Below are 24,133 nucleotides of genomic sequence, written 5' to 3' on the forward strand. Positions count from 1 at the left end.
TATCTGAAGTATAATCATTCCAGTGATGACTTTGAGCTAATGAGCTGTATCTAAAGCTATATGAAAACCAGGTGTTTAATAGTAGAGATTGTGAATTGAAATTGTGTTTTGATGAATTATGAGTGTTGGTAACATATGGTTTATTTTCAATTTTGTATTTTCTTCTGTACTCTTTACCTATCTCATTTATCAATGAGTTATTAAAGGGGGCTTTAAAGTAGACCTAATAGTCTACCTGCTACTGTAGTAATTTCTATATTCTAGTACTACAACTCTATTAAGTAAACACCATGTACTTAAATCTCTAAGACTGATAAATTATCTAACAAATAATTCTCACTTCATCAAGAAAAAAATACAAGAAATAGAATCTCTCATAAGGTAGAAATAATGTATTAAAACAAAAGCTGAAGTTTCTCTATTTGCTACTTTGAGATCATATCTTTCTAGATTGTTGGGCTTCTGAAGGAAATTACAAAGCGTCTACTAAGACATATAGTAAAGATGGAATTATAGAGGAATACTTGTGAAACTCTTTCTTTTTAAAAACCACTGCTTCTTACATATAGGTTTCCCCCTCAAAGTTACAAAAGGAAAAGGCATTTTTCAGAAATAAAAGATACTTAGCAAATTTTTTTAATAAGGTGTGTTTCACAAATGTACCCATACATCTATGATACACAATAATTTCTTTTAAAAATAACTTATGATATTTAGCTTCTTATCCATTCTTTTATCATACATTTTAACAGACTAGATGGTTAATAATGATATAGGGGTAAAGTTTATTTGGGATTATGTAATAAATACAATGAGTGAAAGGTCTAGTTAATTCCTTTATGACAGCACTTCCAAAATGTATTCTGTGAACCTACATCAGAAGAATTACCTGGAGTGTTTTTATGAAGATGTTGATTACTCAGCCTTATGCCAGACCTCCTGAATTAGAATCCCAGGGATGAGAGCCAAGAACATTTATTTAACAATATTAAGTATGATCTTGAAGTAACCCATAAGTGCACAAAAGTATGATAACTACTGTTTTATGTTGTAAGAGGTTGACTTTACCAAAAAGGCAGGGCTGAATATGTGGCATCAACACATAAGAGCATAAAAGAAAAAAAAAAATCCTTCACATTTTATTAAGCTTCTTCTTACCCAGGATAATTCAACTTATTGCCAAAACCTTATTGAGTGGCAAGAGAGTTATTTTATTCATTGTTTAACCATGTCAACTCCCATTAGAAATTGAGGCACTGACGTACAATGTTATGGAAATGTGTCTCAAATTTAAAAAAATCAGAATTTCCACTGTTAAGTGGCCAGTTTGGACATCAAGATTATTTTGAATAATCTGATCCTCACCTGGAATTGAAGGCTAGTACAATATTTTGGCTAAGTTTTACACTTTTGACTAAAAAGTCATGTAGCACATGAGAGATGATTAACAACATTTTTCTGGCCTCGTTAAAAGTTCATGATATATCAAAGTACTGAATGCCACACATTCTCACTCATAAGTAGGCCATGAATAAACACTAGTCACATTAGCACAAGCGTGGGATTGACACTTGCTGGGCACTACTAGGGGAGGGAGGGAGGGAGGAGGGTAAGGGACACATGACAACACAAAAGGGGGACTGCCAGGGGGAATGAAGGCCACCTGGAGGGCCACATTTCACTTGCATGCAGCATACTTATGCAGTAAATCCTCACTTGTACCCCACAACTCTATAATAAATTATTTTTCTAAAAGTTAATGGTATATCAACTAATATGGACTATGAAATATTCAATACTCTCTCTATTTTTAAAATTGTAAATGTATTTTTAAAAATCCGTAAAATTAAATATTAAAAATCAGTTTCCTTCACAAAAATGGTGAATTCTATAAGTTTATATGTTCTTTCTTTTTATTTTGTTTTATGATATATAAATACATATTGAAGAATCAGTCTTTAGTGTTGATTTGTACATACCTAGTGATCCTGATGGACACACCAACTGTCATTCATGTTTTAAATGTGGCCCTTGCAGTTGCAGCTACATGCCAGAGTCTAGCCATGGACATTGTCAGCCAATGGACTGGGCTACTTTCTGACCCATCATAGGCTTAACCACTTCATCTGACAATGGGACCAGATCCGTTTTACCCAGGATCACCAGATAAATTAGAAGTAGAAAACAAGAGGGTGAATAAGGAAAAAAAAATACATAAAAGAAATAAAAGAATATATGTGTGGGAATTCCATTTTAGTTATTAATAATAATACCTATCATTATCTATTATCTGCCCAGTTCCATAATGGTACACTACATACCATTTCATTTACTCCTGATATACTCCTGTATTGAGAATACACTGTTCTCAGGGGCTTACAAGGGGGACCCTGGAAAAACTGGAATTTTCTTTTGGACAGTGGGCCCCTTGTAGTACACTCAGAATTTGTTCTTCCAGATCAAACAGTCAACTGAATTTTTTACTGGGAAGTTTTGAGAAGGTTGCATCATGATTTGTGGAAGAAGTGTCCTGAGTTGTGGCAAACAGGTGACTGGTTCTTTCATTATGATAATGCACCTGCCCATACCATGCTGAGTGTTCAGAAGTTTTTGACCAAATACATCACGATCCCCATGCCCCAGCCTCCTTATTCACCCAATCTTGCCCCAAGCAACTTGTTTTTGTTTCTCCAGATGAAAAAAATCCTCAAAGGGAAAAGTTTTGCTGATGTGGAAGAGATGAAACAGAAAACAGCAGAAGCACTATAAGGCATCAAAATTGATGAGTTCAAAAACTGTTTTCAGCAGGGGTAAAAGTACCTCAATAGATATATTGCATCAAACAAAGAGTACTTAGAAGCTTAAACATGTAAGAATACATAATTTTTAATAAATTAATCTGGGGTTTTTTTTGGGGGGTGGGGTCCTCCCTCATATATCTATGACCTGATTTGGTCCACATAATAGTATACATTTTGTAAACTATGAAAGTGAGGTTTATCTGAGTTCAGTAATTTGCTCAGATTTACGCAGCTCACAGTCCTGATAGAACCAGGATTAGATTTTTTAAGGAAAGAAAAACCTAAAACAGGAGACATCAGTGAAAGTTAAAAGTGAATTGTAAGATTTTCAACAATTGAATAAAAAGCTCACTTGGGAAGTTTCAAGTAATGTTATCGTGCTCCACACCAAAATAAATTTTGAAAATAAATATTTCATTACCACTAGGTAAGTGTTCTAGAAACCCATCTGTATCAGTATAACAGCTAGCGTTGTTATAAGAGGCTACCTTCATTGAATTCTTTTTTTTTTGGAGAGTCTTTCAATGTGTGTGCCCATTTCATGATTGGCAATTTATAAGAACAACTTGCCCACATGAGTGTTCAGCAGATTTTGACTACAAACAGCATGACCCCCATGCTCCACCTCCCTATTCACCCAGTCTCACCCCAGGTGACTTTTGTTTTCTTGGATGAAGAAAAGTTCTTAAAGGAAAATGTTTTTCTGATGTGGAAGAGGCAGGAAAAAGAGTGGCAGAAGCACCAAAAGGCATCGAAATTGATGAGTTCAAAAATTGTTTTGAGCAGTGAAAAAAGCATCTTGATAGGTATATTGCATCAAATAGAGATGACTTTGAAGGTGACTGAAGTTTAGACATGTAAGAATAAATACACAATTTTTTATAAATGTATACAGTTTTTCTGGGTCCCCTCTCATATATATTAAATATATATGTGTATATATATACACTAAAAATGTGCTCTCTCTCTCTATATATATATGATATATATGATATATATCTTTTTAAGAGAATATATGTGATATATATATATATATATATATATATATATTTTTTTTTTTTTTTTTTTTTTGAGTTGGAGTCTCACTCTGTCGCCCTGACTGGAGTGCAGTGGCCGTTCCCGGCCATCGCAGCCTCGACCTGCTGGGCTCCAGCGATCCGTCCGCCTCAGCCTTCCAAGTAGCTGGAACTACAGGCGCATGCTACCACCCCCGGCTGATTTTTTTTATTTATTGTAGAGATGAGGTCTCGCTGCCCAGGCGGGTCTCGAACCCGCGGGCTCAGGCAATCCACTCACCTCAGCCTCCCACAGGCGCGGGATTACAGGCTGAGCCACCGAGCCCGGCTGATATATATTATATATCTTCTTTTAAAGAGAAGATATATAATATATAATATATAATATACGTGATATATTATATATATATATTCTTTTTAAGAGAAGGAAGACTTTAAGAGCAAAAAAGTAGTGAAAAGACATGTACATTTATGTGGTTTTACACAAATACTTTTATGGTATATATATATACACACACACACACACACACACACACACACACATATATTTATGGAACATATATTTCCATATTTCTTTAAGTTTTAAAAAAATTTTTAAAATTTAATATTCCACATTTTTTCTAACTCTTCAATTGATTGGGAAGAGAAGACTCATGATGGGTACATTTTTGCTACTTAATTTTTGCTGTGAAAAGATTTAGTATTATCATTTCTTAAAGGTGTAATCAATATTAAACAGCAGGTGTGATGATTAATTAAGAACAACCGAGAGACGTTTCCTCCTTCTTGGAGGCAGTCCAAGTCTAAATTCCACTCAGAGAAATATGTCAGTAGACACTAGTAAAAGTCTGCATTCTGTTTTAGAAACAGAGGGACAAGTGTTGGCTTTGAAGCCTACCATTGCTATGGAGCTTGAAAAAAAAATTTTCTTTGCGTGTTAGTCATGATAATTTTGATAAGAGACATTCACTTATTGAGTATAATACATGATACTATTTTGAAATGATGCAACCATGTCCTTAAAAGTCACAAATCTTGGGTTAGCAACGTTAAAAAATAAAGAAGAAATTTTGGTATTTCAGAGGTATCAGTGTTACAAAGTTCAAAGTTCTTATGCCCTTAACACAAGAATGGGAACTGGGCATTAAGGGAGATCAGAACATGAGCCTTGAGTCAGGAATTGGCTACAGAAGCCTTTTCCTAGAGCAGGAAGCAGCCCTTCCAGTAAGTCTGGCAACAGTAACAAGGTATTTAGTACTTTTGTGGAAAGGTGGGGAAGTGGCGATGGAGAGTGGTAATGAATGGTGGTCTCTGGGGTAAGACTGACCAGGTACCAATTTTAGCTCTGCCACTTCTCACCTCAAAATCCACAAACAAGTGATATAACCTTACCAAGTCTCAGTTTCTTCATTCAAGAGACACATGAGGATTAAATAAGATTATAAATATGTTTGGTAAATGGTGAGGTTAGCTACTAGTATTGTAGTCAAAAGCACAAGAACATGACAATTTAGTTGTAACCAGAGGACAGGCACACAACAGAAAATTGCATATTGTACAGTTTCTTGAGTAGATAGATGGCTTAAAAGAATAAGCAAGTTTAGATAGCACATAGAATCCTGATATGATGTATTATGTTAGTCTATATTATGTAAGTAAATATTAAACATTTTTAGTAAGGAGCCACATACACTGCATAAATATGAGTCATGTAAAAATGGTGAAGAATTGACTTGCTTATTATGCTTTTTGACAAGTGTATATCTTAATACAGAACAGTGAAAAAAGTATAGTAAGCCAATCAAAACACTGTAATTAATTATCTTACTTGAAATCGTAATCACAGGAGAAGGCTTTTGGTCAAGGTGCTGAATCTTTGTGATGACTACTTTACATAATTAGTGCTAAATTAATAGTTATATCTATTAAAAGATATTATCAGTGGAGGAAACTCAATTACTAAGATACCCTATGATTCTCGAATGTGAGAAAAAGAAGCCAAATAAAAGTGGAGCATGCCCAGCAGAAGAGGACTGTATCTTGTAGTGATGCCACAGGAAGGATTTCAATGTATACCCGTGTTCTCATTGTGCTGCACATCACTGACTGGGTTCCCACTTCAAACATTACCAGTCAGAAATGGCGCAGTATAGGCAAGTTTTACATGACATTCTTAACATCTCCTAGTTTCACAAAGTGTTGCCTTTAATTACTGTGACAGAGGTAGTCTGCGGCCTTGTTCTCAGCTGAGGATATAGATACAGTATCTATTTCGTATTTAAGAAAATTTTGGAATTTCAATTAAGTTAAATTTGTGGAAGAAAAGGGTCTTTCTGGGTAAAGTTTAGCTACTTCTCTGCAAAAATAGTTCTGTTATCTTTTTATATGTCCAAAAGTAACCTAACTCTTGTTTTAGCAACTTTCTAAGTTTACTTTTTGAGCCATTACAGCTGGCATAACCTGTATTTGTAATACTTGTTATCAGCTTTTCGTAAGACTAAAATATATGATAGTGACATTTGCAAGGTTCTGCTATCATCATAATCATCTTTTTTGGCTGGTATATTTTTGTCACTGAACCAGGCTTTGGCAATTCTAAGATAAGGCATGGTTCCTACTTTTAAAATTTTATGCTGGAGATGAGATATATTCCTCTCTTTTTTCTTCTCTCTCTCTCTCTCTCTCACACATATACACACACACATACACAAAATAGTTCAAGTCATATTACAGGTAGATATTTGTATAAAAATATATAAGTGGAATGAAATATATAGGTTACCTATGACTAAAGGGAGGTATTTTTTGTGTAGATAGTAATTCTAAATAAAACAGACATTCCTCTCTGTATCTTAGCCAGAATAATTTCAACATACCAATGATCTTTTTTATTTAGAAGGTTAATTAATCTTACCATAACTACTGGCAAAGAATATATTACTGCATGTTATACATTCAAAAATACTGAGTAGTCAGTAATCTCATTTGCATAGGTAATTTATATAATCATTATAGGTTATGTTATTGCTTTATAGGAGGTCTCCCCCTCCAGAGAAGAGTAAAATTATAGTTTCTTCCAAAAAACCCGAATACTAATGCAGTATCAGCAAGATTCTACTTTCTTTCTGTATTTAATTTATTTATTAATGAGAACGTTGCCAATTATCTGTTAGCCTAATTAAAGTCAGAGAATGTTGAGCTCTAGCACCTGTCTAATCTAGTCCGTCTCTTAGTACAGTAGCTATTCAGGACTTCAACCTTAAGGTAGTAATAATACTGACATTCCTTACTCATTAACCTTTAGAAAGAATTAAGCATTATTTGGTTTTATTGTGGGCATCTGAAAGAATTATACAGGAAGCTGGAAAACAATTTGAATCTTAGGTACTGAGTTTCAGGTGAGTTAATACAATAACATATAAATTTGGTCAATCAAAGTTTGAAATCAGGTGCTAAAATTTAGTGAGTCTGCAAAAAAAAAATTTATTTGATCCACCGCATTGTCACTAATTTAATTCACATAGACCAGTGCTATTTAATGCCTGTAATTTGTCAACTTCATTTGTTGAACTTCTTCCTTCATAGTGTTTCATTTCCACAAAAATCTATCCATCTGCTCCGTGACAGGCACTATGTGGGGCAGTGGAATCACAAAGATTAATAATTTACGAACTACATCTACCTAGAGAGTCAGGCCAATTGGGGACACATATATCTATATATCTATATCAATATCTATATCTATCTATATCTATCTATCTATCTATCTATCTATCTATCTATCTATCTATCTATCTATCTATCTATCTATCTAAAGAGATAAATTGGGGATCCTGCTGGAGCCACACACAACATCTAGTACAATGCTATGCTTTTAATTAGTAGTCAGCGAACATTAATGATCAGGATGTCAGGGGACCCCAGAGTAAACAGACTTGGTCAAGCTTGAGGACAGATTTAGGGAGTGTCCAAAAGAAGCTATCCTTTATGCCTCTGGGAAATAAACACACAGGGAACACTTAATACACATTTCTGTAGCTGTCAAACAATAAAAGGCAACCAATAGAGAATTCTTCATGGCTTCTTAAACCTGACTTAAGCCTGATTTTTCTTTAAAGAAGATCTTGGGCATCTGAGCCAAAGTTTAGTTCCATGTGATGAGTTAACTAACCCTGCTTTTGTTTTTAGTTATGTTTAATGTAGGAATTTCCTTACTTTTCAATATTCTCTTTAGAGTTGATGCCAATGCTCTTACCCCAACAAATCAAGAATTTGTTTTGAAAGCTGCCTATGAAGAGGTTCAGATATTCTTTGAAATGCAGTAATAACTACAGGGGTTTTTATTGACTGAGTTCCAACAGAAGGATTTTGTAGTATAAGCTAAAATGTTAAAAAAAAAAATGCAGTGCAAGCTACAAATACTTGATTTGGTCATCTTTTTTTCCCCTCCACATGCTATGTACTGTAATTAATCAAACACTTTCTCTTTTTAAGCCTATCCTATCTTTCATATTTCAGTATAAAATTATTTAAATGCTATACTTTGTGTAGAATTGAATTGAATAATAGCCCAAACCATGTCTGGCAGTTGTAGTTTATAACACAATGATAAATTTTAGAAAATTACAGCAGGTTACATCCATTGGGAATAAAACAGCATCTCAGTTGTGCCTTGGTCTTATGGGAACACATCAGCTGCATGATATAAGTATCTTGAGGTCATGAGAAACCTCTTGTACAAAATTTTATTTCAGTCTCACTGCAACGTGTGTGTGTGTGTGTGTGTGTGTGTGTGTGTGTGTGTGTGTGTGTGTACACCTTGCAATTTGAAATTTTATCCACATTTCCTAGCATTTCGTGAAACATTTTGATAGGCTGGTGTTGTTCCTTTTCAGAGGCAATACAAGAAGTCCTTTCTTATTCCTAGTTTTATGGACAGAGAAATGGGGAGGAGTGAAGCAAAATCCAGTGTCTACTGAAAAACTGGGTCATCTCCCAGAGGTCACTCTATGACCTCTGTCTCTAATCCATGCCTCATGCCTCTCTCCTGGACTTTTTAGTCTTGCATTTTTAATTGCCTACTATGCAGTGATAGCACTTTTAGTTTCATCAACTCAAAACCAAACTGTGTTCTCCTCTACAATTTTAGGGCATTCTGTTCCTTCAAATTCTTAATCTTTATTAAAAATGTCACTCATTACATGCCAGAGTTAGAAGTCTCCAAGTTTTCCTTAGTTTATTCTTTTCCATATATCTTCTAAGTCAGTTTCTCAAAGTTATATAGCCTTTATTCTACAGACATGACAAATCTCCCTTTTTTCACATGTTCCTTGATGACATTGCTTACCAGGACTGTCACAGTAATATTCCAAATTATCTCATAATCTCCATGATCTTTTCCCCCAAACTCATCCTCCATATCTTATATTTACTAGAGTGATTGATTTAAAAATGATATTCTGATCTTGCCTTTTCTCCTGTCCCTTTGCCTACAGGGTAACACTTAATCTCCCTATAATGGCATACAGATTATTCATGGTCTGGGACCTCCTTGACTTTTAGAATTTTGTTTATTTCCTGTTTCCAACATAATCTTTATAACTCACTTATGCTGAATTACTTGTAGTTTTCTTTAACCATGTTCTTTCAATGTCGCTATGACATTGTACTTGCTATTTCCTGGGCTGGCTGTTTTCCACTTGACTTGTCACCAGGAACTTTTATCAAAAACACTGTATTGCTCTCATTATTCTCTTCTAAATGTAAATAGTGAAATATGTTTGTCAAACAAATATCTTTTGCTTAGACTACTGCCTCTAACTGGATCTCCTTGGGTTTGCTTTTCTCACTTCTATTCATGGTTCATTTGTAGCTAAAGTATTTTTTTAAAGGCAGTTCTTAAAATCTTTGAGGGAGTGACCATGTTTATTTCTTCTACATTCAATCTCTAGCATCTAACACAGTGCCTGGCACATAGTAGGTGCTTCAAAAATATTTGTTTGACTCTCAACAGAATAGCTTATTATTAAGGACTTGTTAAATTATTTTAACTATTTATGATGAAAATAATCTATTGTTTGACTAATTTATTTCCACTTTTTACAAATAGAAAGCTATGTTTTTTTCCAATATGTTTACATATTTAGAGATATACAGTATAGATCCTTTCAGTAATGTAATCAAGTTAACTTAGTGAGTCAAACTGGGGAATGATTTTCTTCTTAAACAGAATAGGTATAACATATTCTTTAGGTTTTTTTAAATTTAACATTAAAAAGATTTGTTAGCACTGTTGTGCATCACTGGGCTGGCATGATGGGAGGGTGAGAAAATGGTTGCAAAAATGCTTTTATGTATTACATTTAGCATAATGCTGACTTATTGGAGCTGGAATTTTGCCTTCTAAAATTCATTGCTTGCACTTAGTGTCCATGTAGTTTGTCACAAATGAGTAAAGGATGCTAAAAGCTGTGTGTGCTCCTTTGAGACCCACTTACTTTGGAGAATGGAGTGAATGAATAAGTTCTCAAAAATTATATACACATTAGAAAAATGGGTTTCTGGTATCTTACGGATGGCAATGGGCTTTAAAAAAAAAAAACAGCTTTGTGACATATAATTAATTCACATATCATACAATTCACCCATTTAAAGTGTATAATACAATGGTTTCCAGTATGATCACAGAGTTTTGCAACCATTGTCACAATCAATTTCAGATCATTTTTGTCGGACAAGAAAGAAACTTTGTAAACATTAGTTATCATTCCCAAATTTGCTACTCTCTCCCACCCCCTCCACCATCCCCCAGCCCCAGGCAGATGCTTATCTACTTTCTGTCTCTCTCTATGTGTCTATTCTGGACATTTTTAATATCGACAGTAAACTTAAAGTTGAATAAAAGGGACTAGAGACACACACATTGTCTATAATGAACAATATAGTTATCATGCCAAAATTTCTGACACCTAGTAATTAGAAAGTTTTTAAAAAATAGAAATCTAAGGATGGCACAAACAGAGTTCTTGGGTCTGTTATTCCCAGAAAATTAAAATATTGCCTTGGGACAAAAAATGATATTACAAAATAATAAGTTTTAATTCCTGTGTTATTATGGAGTAGATATTAATATTGCAGAACTGTACTCCAAAAGTAAAAATAAGATATTTGAATTGAGTAACTGATACATTGCTTGAAACTGATCTTTTTTGAAAACAGAATAAATGCATTCAGATTTACACTTAAGCAAGTAGAGTCAGGTTGTCATGGTGTTTGGTGGTTAAACTATAATTAAGCAATACCCCCTAGAAAAACCAATAAAACTGACAATTATAGATGTATACTAGACTGTTATAAACCAAAAACCTGTATTTCTATGTTTATCTTAATGGGGTCACATTAAGATAAACAGTATAAGAAAATGTATCATGATAGAAAAACATATGTAAGTTCTTTAAAAATAGCATCTATAGTATAAGTCATTGGGGAACTTTCATTCTAAGAATCTATTTTTTCGTTTAGTCTTGATTAATTCAATGCTAAAGAAGCAATCTCTTTTTCAGAGTGTGCAGTCTGTGGGGTGCGGTCAGCATCTCATCTGTGCTGTCACGAAGATGCGTCTGATTGAGTAATGTCTACTTCATAGCAGATGGTCTCTGAAGCTAAAGAATAAGCAGACCAATGGGAATAAAAATGCGGTGCTGACCTCAAGGGGGCAATAGTAAATTAACGCTGTAGGATGCCGGGTGGAATAAAAAATTGATGAAAGATATTTTCACTTGGTTGAGTTTGTTTTTTCATATCCTGACAGTTCTAAAAGCCTTGAAGGGAGACTAAAACCTAATCCTTAAATACTACAGTGGATGACCTCTAAATATCTTTCCCCCCAAATGTCCTGTAATATTTTAACACACTGCTTAGAAAATGAAAAGAGTTGTAGGTAGAGAATATTTCTTAAAGAAAGAATTAAATAAACTTTTGTTACCAAATGACTTCAAAAGCTCTTTTTTCCCCCTTGACCCAAATGTTGTTGTAGGTGATTATTATTCATTTATGAAACCAACTTTTTTTATGACCAGTGATGTTGCAGTAAGAAATTCCTTTGGAAATTTGTATGAACTATATAAAAACTTGATAAGCTCTTCTGTGTTTTGGCCTATATTCATTGGGGGACGTGTTGAGTTTAAGATGCTGGCAGAATGTTTTTACAGTAATGTCTAGCTAGTTGGAAATTAGGAAGGAGATTAGGTCTGGGATACAAGTTGTTTTTAAAATAATCTTTTCATTATTTTACACACAGTGCCAGTTGGAGATTGTAAAGCAGTAATTGAGAATGTTTAGAATTCAGTCATATATAGATTGTATGTATTATTTAACTTCTAATGTGAAGTTCTAAGATTTGTTTATTGTTAGCATGAGGAATGCAGATTTCCATGCTACTTCAGCTATATTAAAATACTAGAGAACATTATGAGGCAACCATAATATTCAACATAAGCTTGTATGACATTTTGCTTGTCATTGCATTGTCAGCATTTTGAATATTAAACAGTAAGCAGAACTTTTCAAATATATCAGTTTAACCAATACTGATAGAGATTGTATATTGAATTAAATCATTATGTTACAAGATGCCTCTACACCAAGAAGAACCAGTAATAAAAATGGGAGAGTCATATTCTCTTAAGACCATATATCATTCTCTAGAAGTATGATACGCTTTTTGGGAAGGAATATTAACTCTGGCTAAATGGTTTAATGGCAAAAGCAATCATTAAGGTGCATACCTAATTGAAGCAGTAATGTCTGAAATCCCTTTATGTAACTGAGGCCTCCTAAAGAGTATCTCATTTCCTTAAAAATCTGAAGGATTAAATTGCAGTGTCTTTAAGTTTTAAAATAAACCTCCAATTGTTATTTAATTTATCTGACCCATAGTTGTAGCAAAATGTTGTTCTTATTACTCTGATTTTCTTTGTAGAAATTTGTAAATGTTGTGAAATGTGCTTCCACCTAGAAACTTATCATTTTCCTATTTAAATTCATAAAACATTGACATGTATTTAGTGATAGAACTTTGGAGTTCTGTAGGCATTTCAGAGTTATAATGCATAGAATACAAGTAAACAAAACCTATTGATTTTTATGCCTTATGAGAAGTTGCTTAAATTTTAAATTCACCGTAAAGTTTAGTAGGAAACTGGCAAAATTATAGCACTTAAGAAAGTTTCCACCTACCTTTGTTAATGACTGTATTTCAGTGAAAGTTTTGGTATGCCTCACTGTTGTAAACATAGAGACAGTCTATGAAGTCAAACCAATATCCACAAAACAAATTCACTTTTCAAGTCACACTGGTATTATGTCTTGAAATATTAACTAGAGAATTAATATTTCTTCTGTTCAAGATTTCTTTAAAATGAACATGTATGTATATGTGTGTGTGTATGTGTGTGTGTGTATAAACACTTTCTAAAATTTCAAAAGTAATAGGAAATCTAAAGTATAAAGCAGTTGCCAGATGTTTATTACAACTATCTGTTCTACTTTACGTTTTTTGCTCCTACTAGTTTAGGATTTTTGTGTTCTTATGGTAGTAATTCCTATTTACTGAAGAAAGGATATTATCAAATTATTAATATTTTGATTCTATTTTCAGAAAGGCAAATGCCATAGAAAAGTCAGTGTCCAGAATTTTTTAATGTATAAAATTGCCTCTGACAACTTGCATCACTTAGTTTATCCCAGAAGATTTCACAACTGAGATCTCCGAACCAGATCTGGTCTTCTTGAATTTGTAGGAAACATTTTGAAGACCAAGAGAGTGGTGCTATTTATAAACTATGTATAAAGGATAAGAAAAAGAACAACCTTCACTAATGTTAGATGATGAGTAGAATTAATGTATTATCAAATAGAATTATGTAATTTTTATAATTACAAAGCCTCAATGGATGTCAGATCAACTAATACAAATTCTCTGGAGTTTGATTCTCAGTAAACTTTCTTTTTAGTTAAAAAACAAAAGTGTATTATTTCATAATCTGCATTGTCTCTTAGGCTGTGTATACCTTAAATATGTGCAAATACAATTTTCTTTAAAAGTCTTTTATAATATGAATAGTCTTCATTAGAAAAATTGCCTCCAGTGTGAGAAAAAGATACTACTTTTGAATATTAATTTTTAAATCTATTTACTCTTTTTGTGATTGTGTCTTCATTGTACCAATCAGGAATTACTTTCTTATTTTTTCAGAGTAATCATCTTTTTAAAGTAAATTTTTCGGGCAACCCCCTCAGGTCTCCTCCCACTGTGGGAGCTTTTCTGTCCTTTTTTTTTTTTTTTTGAGTTGGAGTCTCACTCTGTCGCCCAGACTGGAGCGCAGTGGCCGCTCCCGGCCACCGCAGCCTCCACCTGCTGGATCCGGCGATCCTTCCGCCTCAGCCTTCCGAGTAGCCGGAATTACCGGCATGCGCTACCACGCCCGGCTGATTTTTTTTTGATTTATTGTAGAGATGAGGTCTCGCTGCCCAGGCGGGTCTCGAACCCGCGCGCTCAGGCAATCCACTCACCTCCACCTCCCAAAGGCGCGGGATTACAGGCTGAGCCACCGAGCCCGGCTCGAGATGTCTGTTTTTATGTCTGACTTCTGCTGAGCATTATCTTTGCGAGTTCCATAGATGCTGCATGTAGATATGGATCATTCATTCCTATTCACACTGCTGTAGGATATTCCCAGTGCCACTCTCTTTTGAAGTAAAGGAATTGCACACAAGATTTGTGAATTTCAACTTGGTATGACAAAATAATCTTAATCACGACTCTGAAGGGGATGGAGATGGTATGCTGGAGGTGGCTCCTACTTTCTTTTTTGTTTTTTCCTGAGTTGGACTCTCACTCTGTCACCCAGGCTGGAGAGCAGGGGCATGCCCTTGGCCACCGCAACCTTGACCTGCGGGACTCAGGTGATCCATCTGCCTAAGCCTTCCAAGTCGCTGGAACTACAGGCGTATAGGCGTGCGCCATCATGCCCAGCTAATTTTCTTTTCTTTCTTTTCTTTTCTTTTCTTTTTTCTTTTTTTTTTGAGTCAGAGTCTCACTCTGTCGCCCAGGCTGGAGTGCAGTGTCATGGTCACTCCAGCGTCTGCTTGCCGAGCTCCAGTGATCCTTCCGCCTCAGCCTCCCAATAGCCGGAACTACAGGCGCGCGGTACCACGCCCGGCTGATTTTCGATTTGTTGTCGAGACGAGGTCTCGACTAATTGCCCGGGTTGCTCTCGGACCCGCGAGCTCAGGCAATCCACTCGCCTTGGCCTCCCAAAGTGCTGGGATTACAGGTTGAGCCGCCGCCCGCTCTAATTTCATTCATTCATTCATTTGTAGAGACCTGTCTCGCCAAGTTGCCCAGGCTGGTCTTGAATCCCCGACTCAGGCAATCCTCTCACCTCGGCCTCCCAAAGTGCTGGGAGAAGGTTCTTACTTTCATAGGTGGTATTTTAAGGAAAACTTTGAGGGTGTAATAATGTATCCAGTGTGCTAGTAAAAATAAATATTAAAATATTATATGAAGTTAAGGGGAAAAATTGCTGAGAAATGAAATTTCAAATGAGCGCATAAAACAAAAAGATATTTGCTTGAAATAGTCTAGCAAAATTTATCTGTTTAAACTTTGATATTGTTCTGATTCCAATTCTCAATTTTAATTATTTTAAATAACATTTTAACATAGAAATATAAACACCCTTCGTCTCCCCTTAACTAAAGTGTTTATAGAGTTCACTTTTATGTCTGAATTCACTTTCTTAGCACATGGGTTCGTTGGATTAAGAATATGGTTTTGGAAAGTTGCATTCACTCTTTCTGAATATTAGAATCCCTATCAGTAACTTTCATTTAGTAACAATCTAAAGGCCTGTTGAGTGATACTAAAAGTGTGGGTTGATCTGTGTGCTTGAACTGGAGTGTACAGATTTATGGTTTAGAGAAGTTTTTATTATTGGTGGCAGCGAGTAGAAATTGTCAAGTGGGACTTTGCGGTGTAAAGTGTTTTATATCACTTAACGTGTTCTGATGGTAGGAAGGCAACTTATGGAATTCTTTCTTTTAAAAAAATGCTAGTATTTCCAGCATGCAGTTCTTGATTGCTTCCAAATTTTTGGTTTTTGACAAGATAGCAATAACAATTTGAGCTAATGAAAGAGCTGAATTAATTCACTAGTTCCTCTACAAAAGTATAAATGTTTAAGTAAAAACGTTAAGATATTACAAAACAAGTGCTCTGCAGATCTTCGTTACTGGAGACAGACCACACCCAGCTCTGGTTCCCATTCTGTCCCCTTATACCTGTACACCTCAGCATATTTTTAAATCCTCTGGTATACCTTAGACCTGCTGGCAACACAGTACTGCCAAGTACTTCATGTTTAAAGAAGGTTATGTGTAAGCATCGATCATCTATCTGATTTGCTATTGTTGTTTTACATTTATTCCTGACAAGAAAAATCACAAACAAAACAAACTCAGTAAGTGTCCTCTGTGCCTGTCATTGGGCTAAGCACATTCAAATCATCATATTAACTTCTCTAGCAATTCTATAATTTAGTTTTTGATAAGGAAATTGAGACATGTGTAGACCCATGATCAAACAACTCGTTATTTGCTAGGCATGAAATTTAACTTATTCTACCTTCCTAGGAAGAGACCTAAAGAATTGTAAAAATGTTCCTTATTTTCCTGGTATTCATATTAAGGTTTTTCCCCTGAAGTTATTTATTTTATTAAATTGTATTTATTTTGTGCTGCTGTAAAAATGTAGATCTCAGAGTAAGCAGGTAAATGACCCTGTTTTACAAAGGGATAACTGCTTCCTAAGAAAATAAGCAGATTCCTCAAATTCCACGAGGTACATGTGCTTAACTTAAGGTTAAGCAGTCAGCAAATATTTGTGGAGGGCACACAGCAAGCCAGAGACAGTGGGGAAGGTGCTCTGCATCACTCTCTTAAGGCTAGTAGACTTCGGGCTGATTCATACTTTTAAACAAGTGTTTCTCAAACTTGAATACTGTATTGAGCTCTTTTAAAGTATAAAAAATCTGCATGACCTCCAGTAGTGTTTTTATCACAGTGTTAATTTAAATACTAAAAGCATAAAACTACATACAATTCTTCAGATTCTTATACCACTACAAAACAAGTGTTGTTAATATTATTCAGATAAATGACACCAGTTTAATAGAGTGGATAGAAATGTCTAGAACTAAAATAAAAAATGAGTTTAATAGTAAAAAGCTATCACTTCAGAATTCTATACTTAATATATTTCTGAATTTGATTTCAATGGGAATATAATGTCATTTTTGTAAGCACGTTGCATAAACTATTAGTAAGTTTAAGATTTTGTTTCCTACTTGAGGCTAATAAAACTTTAAACTATCGAGAAATTTGCTATTATCGATTTTAATGGCATGCCATTTGGTGAGCTTTGAAAGTTCTCTTTACTTACTACTTACTTGGAGATGAAATTAGTACTGTCATACAGTTGTATACACAATTCAATAAATCTCAGTAAAATTGAGAACTGAAAAAAATGTTTCACTGAATTTTCTATTATACTCTGTCAATGGTCAGTGTAAGTTGGACCATATGAGGATAGCATGTGAACATATATTAACATGCTACTGACTGGTATTGCTCAGGCTCTTTGGGTTCATCATGTCTGGCCATGTATGATGACCAGATTTTCGGACAATTATTTTCTGTTTGTATTACAGCAAAGTGTTTGGTGTTTCTTGCATCTACATATCATTTGGATGGCACTTATACACTAAATTATATACACAAAAGCACATGCCAAAATTGTATGGTTATACTTACCTACAGGCTAGCCCCCTAGATGACCTGGAATATGCTAATAGTCTCTCTTTTAGGTTATGATTGAAATGTAAGCACGGAATAAAAAAAAAAAAAACAACTCATAGCAAACTCATGGGTACCTGTGAGCATGCCCCTAGAGCTTCGAGAAAGCACTCCTTCAGGATATACTGTGGCTCTTTCAATGCACATTCCTCCTTTACTTTCATGTCCATACTTCTGGGTGCTGAGAAAGTTGTTCTGTTTTTCTAACACAAAGATACAAAAAATGGAAAAACTGTGTCAAGAAGAATTTAAGAGGAAATTTTTCTTTCTCAGTTTGAGGTGTCATATTAGGGCTCAAAAGGAAGCACATTTTAATGACATCCATGTGTTGCAGATCAAAAGAGGTGGGACTCAGTGTCTGAGTTCCTTGTCCAGGATCACACTTTATAGGCATAAGTACAATTGATTTTAGGATTTGAGGGTCCCAGGGACATAAAATACCAAAGCAAAGAGAGGTTAGTCTTAGATTTGTCTGACACTTTCTCCCAAAGGAGTTGCTATTACCTCATTTTTTCTTTGTTATGCTTTTATGTATGAAATCCCCTGGTTGAGAAAAAAAAAATAGTCTATTTTGAAAACATGCTTCCTGCTGCCCCCCCCCCCGCCCCCCACCCCTCCAAGCTTGATTTTAAAATCCTGCTTTTGTCATAATCAATTGGGGAACACAGCAAGGTAAAAATTGTTGCATTTCTCTCCATGAATGTTTGAATCTTCTTTCATCTCTGTGCTGATTGAAGATAACCAGACTAACCATTGTTTATCCAAAGCTTTTGTGTCAAGAGCTTTAATCACAGATTGACCTCATTGTGGAGTAGGATGTGTGTGTGTGTCTATGTGGAGAGAGGGAAGAGGGAAAGACTATGTATTTCTGTATATATGCAGATATATATTGATATACATAATATCAATATTCTTACATACATTTTAACATTTCATTTTAATGCTGCCCTTGAAACCCACATTCTTGAGCCATTTTATAATGATATTTTCATTTAATGCATATTCTCACTTTGGGAAAACTAAGTCCCTTAATGGGGTTCTAGAAGAATCCAACTTAATACCAAAGTCTGCTATGACTCAATTGCTGAAGTGGTCCATGGCAGGATGGCTCAGATATTATATTTCCATTGGATACAGACTCTTCAGAACACTGGGAACTCTGTTTGCTAAAATTCCAGGGATTAGCTGTAATTCTTTGACTTTCATCCATTTTTTTTTTTAATTCAAAAAGGGAAAGCCAGTTATGAAAACTTTTTGTTACTATGTAACAACAAAAGCAATCCTCAATGTCATGCTCAATCCCTGCAGAAGATTCCAAGAGAGTCTGTTATGTCCTCTTTAGTGATGCCTGTACCCCCCGCCCCCGTCAGACCATCGTCTCCTCTCTAGGATTCTGCAGTGTTGTTGCTAGGTGTTACTTTCATCCTTTGGGGGTTAGGCTCTTCCTTTGGCTCTACCTGTTCATAGCACTCTTTTTTAAAACAGAAAATAGAGCAACCTGATCTTTTACTGACTTTAATCATAGTAGGCATGGCAATAGACAGTCACTTGGCTTTTTAATGTAGTGTATACTTTACCACATTTCTCAAATGAATATGTTTCTAAGTAGTTTGTCTCAAGTTGACTTTTAATTTTTCTAGGTGCATAGAGATGGATGATAGATGTGAGGGAAGGGATGACTGCCAAGAATTTCCTCTCCAACTGAGGCACTTTATTTAGCAATTGCCATGATTTATACAGCGAATATGTATACCAAGGGCGTAACTGCAGTTAACACAAATGAAATAAACCTATAGCTCACATGTTAGGAATTTGTAATAACATCTGCTTTGATACTTTTGTAGGGTGGGATAGAATAGCAGATAAGACTTACAGCTCTGAGTCTGATAGACATGAATTAAATCGTGGATGTTCTACTGAATAAATGTGTGGCCTTGATTTCTAGAGCTTTTCCCTCATCTATGAAATGAGCATAGTGGTATGTTCTATACATGTTACCTATAGTCATTTGCTTCATGTACAAATTGAAAGTACTTTCTAGAACAACCTTTAATATAATAAATAGCACACAAATTTATTTTGAAAGAAAAAACTGTTTACAGGAATAATATTTTCATACTTTGTGTGTGTTTTTTTTGTTGTTTCATTATAAAAATAATGTTTCTTGTGAGATATGGACATAACACATTACATAGTATTATGCCCCACTTTTAAGATCCTCCTGGAATTCAGCATTTGTTGCAAACAGCAAAATAATCTCATAGAATAGGCATTTAAAAATGAGTTGCAATGTAGTCACTACAGCACTGCAGATATTCTTAGGGCATGCTGCCATGGGCACAGCTTTCAGGAAGGATGAAGAGTGAGACATCATAAGGGTGGGGGAGGGAAGAACAGTGTGATATTAATCATACTATGATGCACTTCTGTAAAATCAGAGCATGAATTTTGGATGTATAGATTTCATCCACACCTTTCAACTCAATAAATTATCTATCTCATTTATAAACACACAAGCCATTTGGTATTTGGGTTGAAAGTGAGGTAATTGAGTTCTGTGGGTTTCAGTTTTCCCATGTGTAAATTATCTTAACAGTATGCAAATAATTCCATATTCAAAACTCCCAGAGAAAATACTTCCATTTCTATCTCTGTACATCACCACAAATCATAATAAATAACTCTGACAGAGTGTGCCAGGAGTTCTTGCCAAGTACATTCTTCGAGGGAGGGAGGCAGTGTAGCCCAGTGAGCAGAATTTTTTAAGCTTCATCAAACCTGGATCACACTTCCTAATAGGTAAATTATATCCCTCTTCATGTTACCATTTTCTCTTTGGTTCATGATATATCACAAGAAAAATTATAACCATTATGCAAGTGTCTTGGAACCTAGCAAAAGTGTATCATCCTTGTTGTGTTAAGGTTTCAAAGTCAGACTTTCTAACCAAGCCAGAGGGGCAGTGTGATAGTCGTTCTATCTCTGGAGTAACTCTCCTCAGGACTCTTCATGGGGAGAACCCAGCTGATTCTCTCAGGATCAGATTTTGAGAGAAGTATGGGAAGATGAAAAACTTAAAAAGCAGTCTCCATCCAGAGTGGTTATCTTAACCAAGAGATTTTAGTCTGGTATTATGTCAGCTGGTTTAAATTTAATCATGTTTTTCCAGAATCACTGGGATCTCAAAATTTGCATCAGCCCCGTCCACACCTGCCAAGTAGTGCTATCCTCTTTCCTCAAAGCATCCTCAGAGCTTTCTATTATTCCCTCATATTGAGGACGGATGACTGCCAAGTGACCCATACTCAGCGTTCTCCCTCAGGGTCATCTGAAAACTAACAGTAAAAAGAAAGAAAGAAAAAAAACTTCAGTAGCTTTCATTTATTTTAGTTCTCTAATTATTTTTGTCTTTATATTAGGCTCAGTCTAAAGTTATTAGAATCCTGAAGCTAAAATGAATGAGTAGCAGTGGTATTTGGGTGTCAGATCGTCTTCAAATGTGGCTGAAGATTTGGAACAAAGCAGTAACAATTACTTTCATCTTAAGGGTTCTTTTATACTTGTTAATATAGCAGAATGTATTTCCCATTGACTTTCAATGTACTTACACAACTCTCTAGAAGTGTTGTAAAGATGTTACCTTATTACTGTGAATGATTATTCAATGTTTTTAACACAGTGTTGAAATTTTTCCAGCTAAAGGTTTTCTGATTTGTAGTGTAAGCATTCTTTTCTTTCTATAAGTGGTACATTTTTATTCCATCAATAGTTCACTGAAGACCTTTTCTTTTTCTCATAGTCTGACAGCAATGCAAGCTTCCTCCGTGCTGCCAGAGCAGGCAACCTGGACAAAGTGGTGGAATATCTGAAGGGGGGCATAGACATCAATACCTGCAATCAGGTAAGAGCATGGCAGCCAGCTCTGTGTCATACAAGGAAGAAATACTCATTTTCTAGATATATTTCCTTACAGCCCAACATTATTTTTCATCTTTATTGAATTTACTAAAATATCAGTGATTTGGACCCCATTTTTGTCCCTTACCAACTTTTCAAGCATCATATGTTTGTATCTAGAGCTAATATTGCTGGCAAAGTAGATAGATAGGTAGATAGATAGATAGATAGATAGATAGATAGATAGATAGATAGATAAAAATAACAATTGAATGTCAGTTTGTCAATAAAATGGTCTAGATTACCATTAGCTGGAATGTTAACCAAAAATGGTGTTTTATTTTTCATTTATTGCCAACTAGCATTCCTGACATTGTCTTCTTTTTTTCTCGATTATGTCCACTTTACTCATGAATAATGATTATTACAATTTGGAAAAGAGAAATAAGAAGACACAATTTTCTCCTACTTAGTTTTGAAATATGGCTTGTAATGAGAAGACTTTGAAACTCTAGGCTTAAGTGAAGTGTTTAGATTATTCATTCGTCATATTAATTTGATAAAGACTTTAGAGGAGATTATACATTTTGGATATGATTTGGTACCAGGAATGTTGATATTTTTGTGCTATTTTTGACTAAGAGCTTTATGTCATGAATTAAAATGTCTAGTGGACTTCAGTATTCACTACAGTTTGCTAAATGTTGGTGTTGTGTGTCTGTATATGTATATGTTTGACAGATACCTGGCTGGGGAGTGAATAATACTGGCTGATTTTAAGTTAAAAGGAAGTAAATTTCATTATTAGATTCAAAGTTTTGTATAGAGTGCTTCTTTCTATATCCTGATATATATCAAGCCCAGTTGTGTTTGATCATATAGGCCAGTGAAATTAGTAAGTCATTCAAATACAACTTTTAAAAACTGAACTTATTCTCAAATTCCTACCTGTTGATTCCCTTACCAGTATGTCAATTCCAACCAATCATTCTCTGTTTCCATCTTCCCCCTCTCCAGCCCAACACTTCTCTCTTGATTTACCTTCTACAACCAGATTACATTAATTTGGATCACTCACAGTCACTTACCAGGGTTATCATAACAGCATCCTTAATTAGGTTCTGTCTTCAGTCTTGTTCACTCTCCAATTCTCCACACCATGCCTTAAGTGATCTTTCCAAAATAAAAATATGATTATGATACTTCCGCCCTCCCCAAATTTCTTATGATACCAATGTCCAGATCCGTGAGGTGGTTGTATCAAAATATCCTGGAAGCTTTTGCAAAGGGTACAAGATTTCCCTTGCTCCTCTTGGGAATCACCGGCAGAGAAAGTATTGTCACTGATGGCAATATTTCTCATCCCTTAGGGGAGTGTGTCTCTTTTCATGAAAACATGTTGGGAGCTGCTTGCTGTTGAGAAAGGCCTTCTGCTATGGCCTTGAGCATCCTTGCAGATACTTTTGGGGATAACAAGGATAAAGAGCCTGTGTCTACTCTTTTTCCTGAGCCATTTCTTAGGGTGGTGCTAGCAGTGAGCAAGCTGGTGGGATTAGGCAACACCTCCCTCCATATGAAAAACAGGCTGTGTGAATCCCCCAAGATCAAGATCAATGTTCTTCTTTAACATACCACCTACAGGCATCCTCAGTGGTCCTTTGTGTCAACTCTATAATATTTGGAGGGAGAAGGATACAATAAGAAACTGGTAAAAGCAACATGCTTACACTTGGCCACTGCTTTTTGCTGTGAATTATAACGTTTTTTGTCTCTGACCCAGAAGACTTGGTATCTTCTACCGGCGTCATAAAACAGTAGCAGTTTAACTTTTAGGTAAGATCTTACACAGTTCTTGATACTGATCTATGGAATAAGGTCATATAGTTTTATTCTTGTATCTAAGATCTTTTATCCTCATATCTAAGATCTTCATATACTTCATCCATGTTCCCTGTCCTTCCTATTTTCCATTATGAATCATTTCATCTGGTGCGCTTTTAGTATTCTTTTGGACAAATAATTTGAACTTTAGGTACATTAGTTACCTTGAGAAAAAGAACATCCAGACTCTTTGTAGATATGTGAACTTGTTCCACAAAATGCCTGTGAAGTTGAATACAAAATATTTTCTATTTTGACTTGTTACCTTAGGTTTCTTTAAGTAAATTAAATATACTACCCAAATTTTAATATCAATTCATTAATTTTATAAATTTGCAATATGCTAGAGAATAGGCAATGAAAGAATTTGTACATTTAGGTAAACTTTTCATAAATAATGCCATCCAAGGACAATGAAGCTAACCTTATTTCAAACCAAATCTACTTTATCCTAAAGTGTAACAGATATATTAATTGTATGAAAGGATTTATGGCTATTTTAAGAAGCAATAATCTCTCAACAGTAAATATTGAACTCTTACCAGATTTATAGACCAACCTAACTTCTTGTGTTAAGTTTTACTAACCTAATATATTTTTCTTATAATGGCCAGCTGTCCACTA

General features: G+C 35.0%; 1 protein-coding gene across 1 annotated transcript in view; it reads left to right on the forward strand.

Annotated features, from left to right (window-relative positions):
- The window catches only part of LOC103258979 (ankyrin-2-like), a gene marked incomplete at its 3' end in the record, with an annotated part of 156,273 nt that overhangs the window by 8,719 nt on the left and 123,421 nt on the right, over positions 1-24,133 (forward strand). The window contains exon 2 of the mRNA XM_021711646.1: positions 21,531-21,632. Within this exon, the coding sequence (XP_021567321.1) occupies positions 21,531-21,632 (102 nt within the window). The remainder of the gene's footprint in view (positions 1-21,530; positions 21,633-24,133) is intronic.

The sequence above is a fragment of the Carlito syrichta genome, unplaced genomic scaffold, assembly GCF_000164805.1.
Source record: "Carlito syrichta isolate Samal-C Ts95f unplaced genomic scaffold, Tarsius_syrichta-2.0.1 Scaffold302430, whole genome shotgun sequence".
Taxonomy (NCBI): Eukaryota; Metazoa; Chordata; class Mammalia; order Primates; family Tarsiidae; genus Carlito; species Carlito syrichta.